This window comes from Melopsittacus undulatus, chromosome 6 (assembly GCF_012275295.1).
Source record: "Melopsittacus undulatus isolate bMelUnd1 chromosome 6, bMelUnd1.mat.Z, whole genome shotgun sequence".
Lineage (NCBI taxonomy): Eukaryota > Metazoa > Chordata > Aves > Psittaciformes > Psittaculidae > Melopsittacus > Melopsittacus undulatus.
This window is the reverse complement of record NC_047532.1, coordinates 48,820,168-48,833,285: the sequence shown is the minus strand read 5'-3', so window position 1 is coordinate 48,833,285 and position 13,118 is coordinate 48,820,168. Positions and strand designations below refer to the sequence as shown.

Genomic DNA, 13,118 nt, shown 5'->3' with positions numbered 1-13,118 from the left:
TATCACCTGTTTATCTCAGAGCCTGGGATTACAGCAGGCCCAGGCTGAACATCCCCTCCATCCTGCCCGTGATGAAGGCAGGAGGCACCACCCACACCACACCATGTACTCCGGCCCCTTGAAGGAGACAGTATTACCTCATTCTGCTCATTCTGGATCTGTCAATATTCAAATATTCACGTAGGAGAAAGGGCAACTATAGTAACTGGGCAAATACACACCCAAGAAAGAGGACACTCCTTCCTGGTCTGTAATCCCCTTGTTCAATAAACCTTAGCAATCACTGGGGCATTCAAATATCGAAATTTCTCTTTTAAGAGAGAGCCGGTAATACAAAGATGTACTGCACACAGTCCTTATTAAAATGGTACATTCAGAAGTTTGGTTTTAGGGTCCTGGCAGCATTTGTACATGGATGATGAGTGTTTGCTCAGCTGCCTCTCTGAAAGCTCTTTAAAATTATAGTACTGATAATTTCCATGACTTCTCTATTGCTTCCTCTGGAGCAGTGTGTTCCCATGTGTGCTATGTGCCCGGTGAGTCTGCCAGGTGGGAAATGCCCCTTGCCCTTTCCTTGCAGTTGTGGCCCTGACCAGGGGAAGGTGGGTCAGTCAGATATCAGCGAGACAGCTCAACCTACACCCAGCCGGCCAGCAGGCCACTCGTTGAGGGAGGAGGTCTTCACTGGGAAGGGAATTTGATAACCCCGGCTGGTAAAGCACAGTGACAAGCAACAAGACCCAGGAAAGGTTAATGTGGGTTCCTGGTATCAGGCCCCCCAGATCTATATAGGGGGGAAGATGCAAGAGAGTACAACCAGGGCACGTTTGGAGATGCCCAAGCACTGCTGGCACACCTCGGTGAACAGTCCCACCAGCCAGCTTCTCCAGAGGCAGCGAGGGGCAGGACGAGCTCCAGGGGCTGTGGGTCGGGGCGAAGCCTAGATGGAGGAGGGGTCCTTACTCTGGGAGAGGTAAGGTGCGGGGGACGGCTCCTGGCTTCCTCAAGGAGGAAGGTTGAGGGTGAGCTGGGCCGCGGAGAGCCCCGCGGGGCGGGGCGGGCAGCGCAGGCACCAGGGGGCGCGCTTTGCGCGGGTTTAAAAGGTGCGCGGGGCGGCACGGGAGCGGCAGTGCGGTGCGCTGAGCTGGGCGCTCTTTCTTCGCAGCCACCTGTCCCCCCGTACCCCGCGCAGCCATGGCCAGCGGGGGACTGCAGCTCCTGGGCTTCGTACTGGCCTTCCTGGGCTGGATCGGCATCATCATCAGCACCGCTATGCCCCAGTGGAAGATGGCATCCTACGCGGGGGACAACATTGTCACGGCCCAGGCGCTCTACGAGGGGCTGTGGATGTCCTGCGCCATGCAGAGCACCGGGCAGATCCAGTGCAAGGTCTACGACTCGCTGCTCAAACTGGAAAGTAAGTCGGGGCTGGGGATTGCGCGTGTTGGGGTGCCCGTCCCGTCGTGGCCATCCCCTCCTCTCCCGTGCCTCTCTGGTAGGGGCTGAGGGTCATTGCCCCCGCGCAGGTGCCAATAGCGTCGGGGGTCGGGCTGAAGGACTGGGAGTACTAGTTCTGTCGTGTATGTGTGTCCCTACAACAGTGCCTGCCCCGCCGGGGGTGCCGTCGCTGTCGGGTCGCTAGATCTCTGTCCCGTTGGAGTCACGCTGTTTGTCCCTTCAGCATTGAAGGTCTCGGGATCACCCATCTTTTTGCTCCTCCTCCTACCGCGGCTCGGATGCGTTTCTCTTGGGGTTCCCCTGGCTTTTCTCCCCGCTGGGGCTGAGGGTGAATCCCGGTGCCGGTCCTTTAGGGCAGCCGGAGCTCTGCTGAAGCGCACTCCACAGCAGGACTACCCCCCCAAGTTGGAGGGGGGGGGGGGGGGGGGGGGGTAAAGAGACACGCTACCGGGAGAGAAAGCCGGAGCCGTTCAGCGCTTTCCTTCCCGTCTTCCCTAAAAACATCCCGGAGTGCAAGTGTCAGATCCAATACGCATGTTCGGGAAAGCGCCGTGCCTGCGGACAACAGCTTTTGGTTGTAGAGCTTGATACAGAGCATGGTTCTGTTAGAGGCGAAGTCAAATAGTTCTGAAGTGGTCTTTTCAAGCACGGATTTTTTTTTTTATTTATTTATTTTTTTTTTTTTTGCATTTGACTGTTTTGGTCTTTTGTTCTCTGGGAAAGTAGCTGCTGCTCCCGTGAGGCTTAAGCAAGGGACAGGCAGGTGAGCTGGACTCCAGCCGAGGTAGCACTGCCTGTAGCTTTTAGGCAGACCAATATACCAAGGCAATCTCTAGATCGCTTAACCCGTCCTGGGATGGCGAAACCACCCCGCACGCAGGAACTGTAGCCTGACTTGCTGGGTATCACTTGGGGCGGTCACGCCGAGCGAGAGGCCCGTAAGAGTTGTTTCTAGAGCGCTGGGGCATATAACAACGGTGACACCCAAGGGGGTTACAAAAAATAATGAAATTGTCCTTTCTCGATATCCCTTCCGTCATCCCGAGTCCAGTAGTGTCCTGCAATAACTTCATCCTTCCCCCTCCCTAATTAATAAAATAATAATTGCTGCCTTGGCCACTTTCTTTTTCAAAAAGCAGAGTTTCACATAAATTGAGGACCACGGGGAGTATCCCCGAGTCAGATTGTCATCAACCCTTCCTGTGTATCACTCAGTGCAGCCGGACACCCCCGTCCCCACCTTCATTGACAACCCACATCAGTCGCTCCTGCTCCCTTGCAGCGAATACCCGTGGGCCCTGCAGCTGGCAGAAGTGCAAATTACTCCCTTCAGGAGTGTGGTGCATGCACTTAGCAGTAATAGGTTGTAGGGCTGTGGGTAATCAGGGCTGTGCTAAGCACACAGTCCGGGATAGTTTGAGTAGTAATTATGTATAAGCTGAGCTTCAAACCTCTTATCTTGCACTGGGGGTGGGGGGCAAAGATGCCAGCAGGGCTGTGGAATCTCCAGCTACCCCCTGGATGAGTTGCGAAAGGTGAACTTGCCTCGGGGGCTGTATGGCAGCAGCCCTTTGTGCTGTAAATGAGACCTGCCTGCAGAATCAGATGCGCAGCCTGGCTTGAGCAGACTCCTAAAAACCTGCCCCCGGCTGTCCAGACTTGGCCCATCGATGGCTGAGCGCTGAAAACCAGCTGCTTCCCTCATCTTTGTCCTACGAACAATAAGGGCTCTTCTCCTTTTTCAGGGCAACGGGGGAATGAGGTGCCAGAGACCCAGGCTGAGCTATCGGTGGCCTTTTGTGCTCTTGCTTGAGCCCCGTGTCTTTCAGGCACGCTTGCCTGGAAGTTTCCTCGAAGACCAAGAAATACGGAAATCACAGGCGCTGTTTTCTTTGTCAGGTGTCGGAGAGGACTCCTAAGAAAGGATTCCTTGTTCTTTTGATACCTCAGCTTGTTTAGGGCGCGCCTTTCCCTCTTGAAAGCCGATCATGCTTGGGGATGTACTTTTTTCCCCTTATACGTTTTTCCCCTGTCTGGTCTCTCAAGGTCTTGCAGCCGCACAGACTTGGGCAGGGACCAGCAGTGCTGTTTTGGGTGAAGGTGAGGAAAAAAAACGACAAAACAATTCAACTGCTGTGCCCTGGGGTACCTGGAGCTATGCAGTAAGAGCTCCCGTACTGCATTCACTTATACCATAGTGAAGGTGGTACAGTGATGGGGGGCACGAAAGCTCCTGCCGGGACTCGCTTTCCTGACAGAGCTTCACATGCCCTGAGCTCTCTGAGCCATATGTGAAAGACTCGTGTTGATGGGAGAAGTTCAGATCTGTAATTACTTTTTCCCTGTAGAAAGGACTGAGCCTCCTCACACCTACAGTAATTCACGGTTGTGGGAATGCTGGGAAGCTTTCCCAGCAAGCTTTTGGGCATCTGGTAGCTATTGCTGTTCCTCTAGATGTGTCAGTGTTTGCGTGAACTGATGTTGCATATCAGAGATGGGGTTGGCACAAGCTGGTGAGCACTGTTAACCAACTGAGGGCCCTCCAGCTTCCCCGGTGGCCACACTGCTGGAGTGCACCCATGTTGGCACTTGTCCCGCAGCTGCGTTCAGCTGAGGGCTTATGTCAGTGCTCCTATTCAGGCAACAGAAAGGCTACGTTTTGCTGGCTTACATGAAAAGCAGTGCGTGGCCACACGCAGACATAGAGGCAACAAAAGCCACCTTTGCAACAAGGCTTTGTTGCACAGCCTCAGCATTGTTCTTGCAGCCCTCCAGCATCATCCATGGAGCTTAGCTCAGCTTTGTGCTCCTCCAGGGTCTTGGGGGAGATGGTCTCAGACAGGAGGGAGAAGGGCTCTTGGTACCTGTTTCTGGAAGCTTTAAGCCCCACATATCTACACTTTTCTATTCAAAGCAGAGGTTATTCTGGCTCCTGTGTGTAGGCTGTTTTAGCTATTTTAGCTTAAGATACTAATCATCTTGTTTGGGTTTGCTGGTAGAGGTTCTGTGCTTGAGACAAGCTAAGACTCATCTACCACTGCATCACCAAATGTAGTACATCCCCAATGGGCCTTTGTGCCCTAGCACAGAAAATAAACAAGGGTTTGGATGCCCTCTGGGTCAAACAGCATCACTGAAATGTGAAATCTTCCCTCCTACATACTTGCCACTCCCGGCTGAGCTTGTTGCATGAGCTGGGGAAGGGGTGGTGGGAAGTTAGGGTTCATGCTCAGGTTAATGCTGCTCTGTTGTGATCATGGGGGGGAGCTGTGAGGGTGGCCCAGAGAGGGACAAAGCTAGCATGAGGGACAAATGCGTTTGAATAGTTTGTCATCTCCCCATCTTTGCATCTGGAGTAAGCAGGTAGAACCTGTTTGTATCTGTGCCTTCATGTGGGTAAGGGTTAATTTGCTCACTTGTTTCTCAATCTCTGCTCCTTCCTATGAAAAATCATGATCAAGTGATGAATGCTTCACATGTGCTGCTCTTTCAAGAAGGTAGAGGGTTACATGGAATGCCACCAAGGCTGTTCCTGTGTGGTGTTGTGTCTGCAAGAAAGTATGGGAGTCTGTTGCAATCCACTGGTTCTATTGCTCTACAACCAGCTTCTGAGCAGTTTAGTAGCTACTGTTACTATATGTTACTAAATCTCCTAGTAAGGGAATTTCCAGGTTTTGTGGGGAAAACAGGCTACCCAGTTATCTCCTGACCAGGAATCAAGAAATGGTGGTACTATGTATTGCGTGTCTTGCCAGCAAGTTTCATCTGCTGTTAGAGCGACTGTCAGAGGGCATTGAACCTTATTTACTTTGAGGTAGGCAGAGTACAAGGCCACTGCTACCTACTGAACTTGCCTCTCTTGCACTGGAACATGCAGTGAGGACTCCCCAGCCTTCCCACCTCGGCAGGCAGCATGACCTGTCTGAATCTATGTCCTACTTGGATTCCTCTGTACAGTCTTCTAGACTTGGGGGGAGATGCTTTGAGGGGGTCCAGACTCCTAAGATCTGATGGTGATGGGTGTGCATGGTCTGGTAAGTGGATTGAAGGCCTACAAGCTATTAGTGGCTTTTGGGTCGAGCCAGAATGATGGCAAGGTGTAAGAGGTATTTGCTGGCTATTTCTAAAGCTGTTAACTGCTTGCTTCTTTCCCTCACCTGCTGCACAAAAGTAACTTTCATGCACTGGCAGGGCAAAACAGCAGTATGTCAGATCCCACTCCTTCCAGAAGTAAAGGCTTTAATGAAACCCCAGTGGGAAGGCTGCTGACTTCTGCTGGAGGTGGAGTGTGTAATGCTTCCTACCCCATAGGGGTGCTTGTAATTCCTGGGCTACTTCCCTTACAGAGATTAGAGGGATCTGCACACCATCTGTTTCACCTGTATTCTGTCATCGCTTGGTTGTATGGAGGCCCATGGGAAGGGAATGAAAAGTCCATAATTTAAATACAAACAAGGAAGTCAGTGAGAATCCCTATCGGAAAATAATCTGCACACAGAGCCATTACAGTAATTTGGCATTACAAACAGGCATTACAAAAATCCCATGGCACTTTACCAGCAGCTTTTCTATAATGTAGATGACATAAACAGAATAAATAAGGAAATGTGATGACAGAAAAATAACCTCAAACATATGCTGGTGAAGTCTTTTTTAATATATATAACTAAGCAGCTGCCAGCAATTACTTCTGTGTCGGGTAATAATAGTTGTGGGAAGGAAAAAAGTCTTGTGATAACCTGTATTGTGTAGTTTGCATCCAAACCCACTACGTCAGGACTGTTAGCATGTTAAAAAAAAAAAAGTGGGCTTCATTATGTGAAACAGATGCGAGCTACTGTGTCACTTTTGTGGACTTACATGGTATTCTACACTTGCAGAATTCACTTTTTTTTGTTAACCATTATCAGAAGTTTTAAGCCTCTGTCCTTAAGTACTTGCTGCATTCTTGCTACAGGCTTTTCAGGCCAGGTCTCTCACTACTAATAAACAATAAAAAGGCTTGGCTTCCGAGTCAGTATTGGTTTCTATATTGACAAAATACTGTTGCCATGTGACAGCAGTTGTTGGGTGCCAGGCCAATTTGTCTTGGCCTGCCACCTTGTTACAGGACTTTCCTTTTCCCAAAGAACTCCTGTGAGAGTTTCAGCAGCAAGGAGTGTAGGGGCAATCCTGTTTCTCTAATATGATAGATGTTGTAAAAGTGAATTGCTATGGAGTACTTCTGTTTGTTGTTGGTAGCCAGTCCTGTTTAGCAGGTTAAGACAATATCATATCATTTGGAATTTTGAAGGCACCTGGGAAGGCCCATGTGAACAACAGAACTATTATTAAGCTAGCTTTCTCAGCTAGCTTTCTGGATGTGCAGCTTCCATTAACAATGTGGCTGTTAATGTGTACGTAATAACTAATAGCTAGTATGGTGATTAACCACAGTCAATGTGCTACACACATTGCAAAAGTGGTGGAAGACAAAAGCTCCATCTGCTATGGGCAGCCACGCTGGGTGGAGGGAGGGTGGTTGGCTAATACAGTCATGTCACAGTAAAACTCCTTGGGATACAGGGACAGTCTGTTCTTCAAATGCTTCAACCTGTTTTTGTCCTACTGCAATCTTCCTAAATGCTTCTGTCCTCATGCCATGTGTAAGGAGGGTGAGGACACCAGGAGATCTGCTGAAAGCAGGCAGCCCTGGGAAATGTTCACAGTGCTGCTTTTTGTTCAGCTGCTTCTGCAAAGCTGCTGTGGCATGCATTCACTTAATATTCGTACATCTTGAGATCTTAGCAGGTTTTGTAGCTAGGTATTTTGAGGTCATAGAAACATTGAAGCATCTTCCTATGTTTGTCACATAGTAGCAAGTTTGAAGGTGAGAGGTTTCTTCCCACCATTATAGATAGTTTTCTAGTTGTTTCAGATAACACTTTCTATTGTCAGCTTTATGGAAGAACCCTTTCTAAACCCTCTTCTAATAATGTAATTTTGTTTCTGCAGCAAGCCTAAGCCAAACTTACCATAGACTTGATGAAACAGATTCGGTACTTCTGCCTTTCCCATGTAAAGTACAAACTAGTGTTCAGCCACTGGCCTCTCCAGAGCTTCTGCTATAATGCACAATTTAGCCTTAAATAAATAGGTTGAGTCTGAATTGGTTGCATGGGTGGTAACCTGTCAGCTGAACCTCCCTGAAAATTGGTGTAACCTTGATAGAAATTATTTTGAACGTATCTCTGATATTGGAGATAAATCTACTAAAAATGTGCCTGGATACTGCTGCTGTGATTTATGTTAAAATGATAAATGGCTTTGTAAATTAATTTTGTGATCAGTGCAGCAGATTGGTTTTGATTAACTCCTGGGTGGTGCAGAGGTATGCCACCTTTCCCCTTTGAAAGGAGTGAGAGATGACATTAAGAAAGCTGACTGGGATTTTTTCCAAGAAAGCTAAGACTCTTAAGGAAGTGTGTCACTTCCTATTGCTCTGAATATTGCTGCCTTATTGTATTATCTTTAACTGATTTCATAATATATTTGCAGAACAACAAGGTTGCGTGTGTAGAGGTAGATCCAGGGTCTGTTTTACAGCAGAACTAGAGCCTGGCAGGCTGTTGTTGGTGCGGGTCGCAAGAATTTTCCTGCACAAGAAGTGCTGTGGGGCAAAGTGTCGTGAAGCTACTGAGGATAGGTGTGAGACTGCGCTACCCTCCTGGCCAGTATCAGGTTTGAACTGCGGTCTGTGTTTCAGTTAGAGCCAAAGAGCCTATAGTTGTAACACAGGCTCCCATGGGTTCACTGCAGCCGTTGCTGACTGATGAGTTTGCAGGTGCTCTTTTCTTGTAGGTTTAAATTTTGCAGCTGCAGTTGTCCAAGCTTGAAGGGCTTTGCAGTGGCTTGCATTATGCAGTCTGTGCTTTCTGAGGGGTGAGCTCCAGACCTGGGACAGATTCTGGTGATGCTTTGCTAAAGCTATACACATGTCACTGCTAGGTAACCCTTTGTGTCAGAGGACAATTTTGCCTTGGTTATTGCATCTTCCTGGGAGTCTGTTCCTTTGGTTAACCAGCCCTATTTGCTCCCTGATCTTTAACAGGACTGTATCTTAATACATGCTGTTCAAAGAAACTTAATTTGCAAAAGCAGTTACACTCAGGCTCCTTCACTTCTATTTTATTTTTTTGTAATTGCTTATATCATTTTTTTTTTGTACAAAGAAAACATGAATTCAGTAGCTCACATACATAGGGTTAGTTTGTCTATGCCTTCACATGTTTGTGCATAGTGTGTCTATGCCTTCAGAAGTTTGTGCTTTTCTATATGCATTAACCCTGAGCCAGGGAGCAGATGCTTGTATTGGGAACTTGATGAATGGTTTAAACAATTTCAATCAATCAACTTTTTTTTAAGGAAAATCGGACTGTATTACTTAATTTCTTGTTTTTGAGCAGAATTTGGACAGTGCCTTCAGATGAGTCAATATAAAAATAGGTCTTGGTTAAAGGGGTAAAGTACATTGAGTCTGTCTGCTGAGAATGTAGACAAAAACAACCCTCATCTATGGGAGGCATCACCCTATGCTCTTGTATATAAGACAGGTTTTTGAAGTGTTAAGCAATAAAGAGGTCTTGCTCTCTGCTGTGGGGCTATTCATATGTATGGTGCTATTCATATTAAAACATATGCCTAAATGCTTTGTCAAGGTAGAACCTAAATTTGAATGCTTCTTTTGATAAACAGATACCTCCTTCCAATTGGCATTCAAATGATCAAGGAACAAAAGATGTCCGAGGGCAATTCCCAGGTCATTTCCTGCAAAGAGCTGCATGCCTTGGTTTGCCATGCATTTTGGAAGAGGCTGAGAGTCCTCTGATCCTGATGAATAACAGTTTCTGAGAGCTAAAAAAGAGTGACTTGTTTGGTTGCATCTTGTATAAAAGGGAACAGAGTATTTTGACACATGATTACTGAGCCTCATTAATTTGAATTTCTATTTGTCTCTTGAATTTTCTTTGTGGTAACACAAATACTAATGTTTTCTAGGTAGTCTGCAAGCCACTCGGGCTTTGATGGTGGCTGCAATTCTCCTGGGCCTTGTTGCTATATTTGTTTCTGTGATTGGCATGAAATGCATGAAGTGCATGGAAGATGATCAGGTGAAGAAGATGCGAATGGCTGTCTTTGGTGGGGTGATCTTCATCGTTGCAGGTTGGTAACATACAGATGTTTTTAGCATTATGTGGCACTTGTAAGCAGTGTTTATCCTGCATAGGATGTGAGAGGATGGGGGAGGGTTTGTTGCCATTGCTCCAAGAGGATTTTGGGCTGGGAATTCCTTAGTTGTCTTTGGCATGGCAGCTGCCAAAATTTCTTGGCACTAGCATTATACTTTCTATATGGACTTCATGCCTTTCATCTTTACTAGCAGAGCTGAGATTGACCTGTACACCCTGTTTCAGTGAAAGGCTGTTAGCAGTTCTGCTCTTGGTGCAGTGTAACTATAGGTAACACCAAATCCTTTCTTGATAACAGCTCAGAACTTACCAGGGTGGCAGCAGCTCAGCATGACTCCAGGTGCTGGTTCTGCTACATGCTTATTTTTTGCATGATTTTGTTGATTTTTTTTTTTTTCTTAAATCATGACATTGTTTCCTTCACATGTAGGTTTGGCAGCACTGGTGGCCACATCATGGTATGGCAACAGAGTGGCTCAAGCTTTTTATGACCCTTACACCCCTGTCAACACCAGGTACTGATTTATTTGATATAACATGAGCATGTCAGATGCTCATGAAGCTTAGTTTTGATTAGTAGTAGCTCAAAATAAGAGAATTTCCTGAGTTAGAAGTGTTAGCTTCAAACTGTGCAGAAAAGACTCCTGGGTCTCATCATCCATGTGGCTCTTGGGTCTTGGCTTTGTTTTAATGCAGCATCACTGCCAGAGACCAAACTGATGTGACTTCCGTGATTTTTGTCCACTAAATTCTTAAGGCCTGGTTTACACAGAGCTTGGCCTTTCTGCAGCTGTGCAGGGTGACCTAAAAGAGTGGGCTAACCCAATGTGCAAAGCTAACACTGTAATTCAGAAGTATTACTTGTATTCACTTTCTTCTTTCTCCCTCAGATTTGAGTTTGGATCAGCTCTCTTCATTGGCTGGGCAGCTGCTTCTCTGGCCATTCTTGGGGGGTCCTTCCTCTGCTGCTCCTGTCCCCGGAGAGAAACTTCATATCCACCCTCCAGAGGCTACCCAAAAAATGCCCCCTCCACAGGGAAGGATTATGTATAATGGAAGCAAAGGCGTCGCCAGCACTGCTAGTGAAAGCGTTTTGGAGAGGACACTTACAATGCCACTGTCCTGAGCAGAGTTCAGACTCTAGGTTCTGCCTTCCTCTTCTCCCAAAAATGTGTACATTTTTATAATCCTCTTTGCTACTGGACATAACTTCTCCTTTCTCTCCCAGCCCATGGAGGAAGGCTAGCCTAGGTTCATAGGTATTGCCACTGGAAAGACGAAACCTCCAAGCTTGGGTTTAGTATTTGGGAGCAAAAGGGAAAATGATGTTTTTTAGATGGATGTTGGTGCTTTTTTTAGCTGTGTTTTTTAATTAGATGGTAACAATTCAGTCCCATATCCCATTAAGTTAGAGCCCAGTGTGGTGTGTAGAAATTAAAGGAACATATATAATATACAAAGTGATGAAAGCAATAGCTTAAGGGAAAACATAATTTTGGGGAAAAGATTTTACATGTAGGAATGTTTGAAGAGATCAAAAATGCTCTTGTACTCTTATTAGTATCATCTTCACCACCCTACTCTCTGTGCAGATTGGCATGACATAGGGTCAGACAATTAAATTGCTGTGACTTACATTGGAATCTGTAACTGTTCATGCACACGCTGTTGGCCTGCAGAAGATGCAGTATAAGGTGGCAACTGCAGGTGTTAGCAGAGTCCCAGGGTGGATGCAGGTTTCCCTGGTGCTGGGGAACAGCATGAGAAAAATGATTGCCTTCTGTTTTCACTGGGTGTCTGGTGGGGCTGTTGCTGCTCGTCCTTAGACACTGGGTGTTGCAGGTGATTGGTTTTCCATGTTAACATCTCAGTACCTGAGTTTGAAGCTTTATCCCCTTTGTGTTACAGGCCACCCTTTTAACAGACACTCTCCTCTTTCCTTGAGTCTTTGTCATTTGGGCTTAGTTTACTGATCTTGTTTGCCTTATGCAGCTAAATGTGTTAAACCAAACAATGCACTGCTGCTCCCTGATGTTTCCCCAAGGATACCTCACATGCTGCCATTTGATCCTGTCTTTTTTTTCTTGTAAACATGTTCAGTGATTATATGAAGGCAAACTCCAAGGAAACTGACCCAGAGATTATGGCATTTTATAGTGATTGAAGCTCACCAAAGAGGAAGAAACTGGCATTTTCAAGATAAAGCCATCCTTGCATATTAAGTTGTATATTAAAAAAAAAAAAAAGAAAATTAAAAAAAGAAGCAGCTCATCAGAAGTTCCCACCCCTTCCCCAGTTAGTCACTTAGTGTTTGACTAACACTGGCTAAGGCTGTCTGGAGTTAAGTCTCAAATGCCTGGAAGGATGGTACTAGTTTTCCAAAGCTCTGCCTTGCTTTTCCTACAGAAGGAAACTGGTGGTTTCTGACCAGGCTTTATAATTGTGCATGTGCTCAGAGACATCAGATCTCTGTTTCTTTCTGTAGATGGGGAGAGCCTCTGGGGCTGAGCTATGTACAACCATGGTGTTGGTGGTTTGTATAAGCCTTGTACCTCTGTTTGACCTGACTCTCTGCAACATAAAGTTACTAAAAGAAATCAACCAGAGCATTTGCTTCAGGCTCTAGTTGATGTTGGCCTGTACTTGAAGCTGGGTCATGTGGCTTCCACTTCTTCATGGGGAATTGCCTGTGCACAGCAGCTGCCTCACAAGACCTCATCTTAGGAGGTGGCAGTTCAGGTCACATTAAAGAGCTGCTGAAGTTTGTGCTTTTCTGTATGCATTAACCCTGAGCCAGGGAGCAGATGCTTGTATTGGGAACTTGTATGAATTGTTTAAACAATTTCAATAAATCAACTTTTTTTTAAGGAAAATTGGACTGTATTACTTAATTTCTTGTTTTTGAGCAGAATTTGGACAGTGTGCATGGAAGAGAAGAGTGGAACTTGGGCTTTTGGGAGCCTGCCTGCCAGTATGGAGCTTGTTTAGCTCTGTGTATCTACAGAGTAGGTGGGGACAGATCTGCAGTGAGTCAGGCACTTATGGCCTCTGGCAGAAACTCAACCAGTAATCTATGATTGCAGCTCAGGAACCAGGTCTGCTCCCTGTTGCAAACAGGCTGCACCCTGGGTGGAGCAGGAAGGGGTAGGGGGATGGCAGATGGCACAGGGGAGTGGGAGCTGCAGGAATGGGGAAGGGATGGGGTGTGGAGCCAGAAGTGCTCTGTGTTTCAGCAGTGCTTTGCTTTCTGCAGCTCCAGAGCAGAAATGGACTTATTTGTGTGTCTCAAAGCTTTAGGTGTGAGACCTCAAGCTGGGCTGGGGGAGGTTTAGATGGAATATAAGGAAAGAATTCTTTACTGAAGTGATTTTTAAATGACTGAAGAAATTAAGTCAGGCATTGGAACAGGCTTCCCAGGGAAGTGGTGGAACT

At 46.7% G+C, this 13,118-nt stretch overlaps 1 protein-coding gene across 2 annotated transcripts; it reads left to right on the top strand.

The window, feature by feature from the left end:
• The first annotated feature begins 1,123 nt into the window (after positions 1 to 1,123).
• CLDN1 (claudin 1) lies at positions 1,124 to 12,559 on the top strand. Of its 2 annotated transcripts, none has more exons than XM_031046726.2 (4): positions 1,124 to 1,417; positions 9,496 to 9,660; positions 10,117 to 10,201; positions 11,787 to 12,559. In XM_031046726.2, the coding sequence occupies exons 1-4, from the start codon at positions 1,195 to 1,197 to the stop codon at positions 11,848 to 11,850; spliced, it is 537 nt and encodes a 178-aa protein (XP_030902586.1). In that variant the 5' UTR covers positions 1,124 to 1,194; the 3' UTR covers positions 11,851 to 12,559. The 2 variants fall into 2 exon arrangements, with proteins under 2 accessions (XP_030902586.1, XP_005146581.1); XM_005146524.3 differs by having other exon boundaries at positions 10,577 to 12,559.
• The last annotated feature ends 559 nt before the right edge of the window (positions 12,560 to 13,118 follow it).

Excerpts from the sequence above, each read along its gene's own strand:
- CLDN1 (XM_005146524.3), top strand. The coding sequence starts at position 1,195 with ATGGCCAGCGGGGGACTGCAGCTCCTGGGCTTCGTACTGGCCTTCCTG. Across the intron at positions 1,418-9,495 it reads CTCGCTGCTCAAACTGGAAA|GTAGTCTGCAAGCCACTCGG; the intron begins GTAAGTCGGGGC and ends AATGTTTTCTAG. Across the intron at positions 10,202-10,576 it reads TACACCCCTGTCAACACCAG|ATTTGAGTTTGGATCAGCTC; the intron begins GTACTGATTTAT and ends TTTCTCCCTCAG.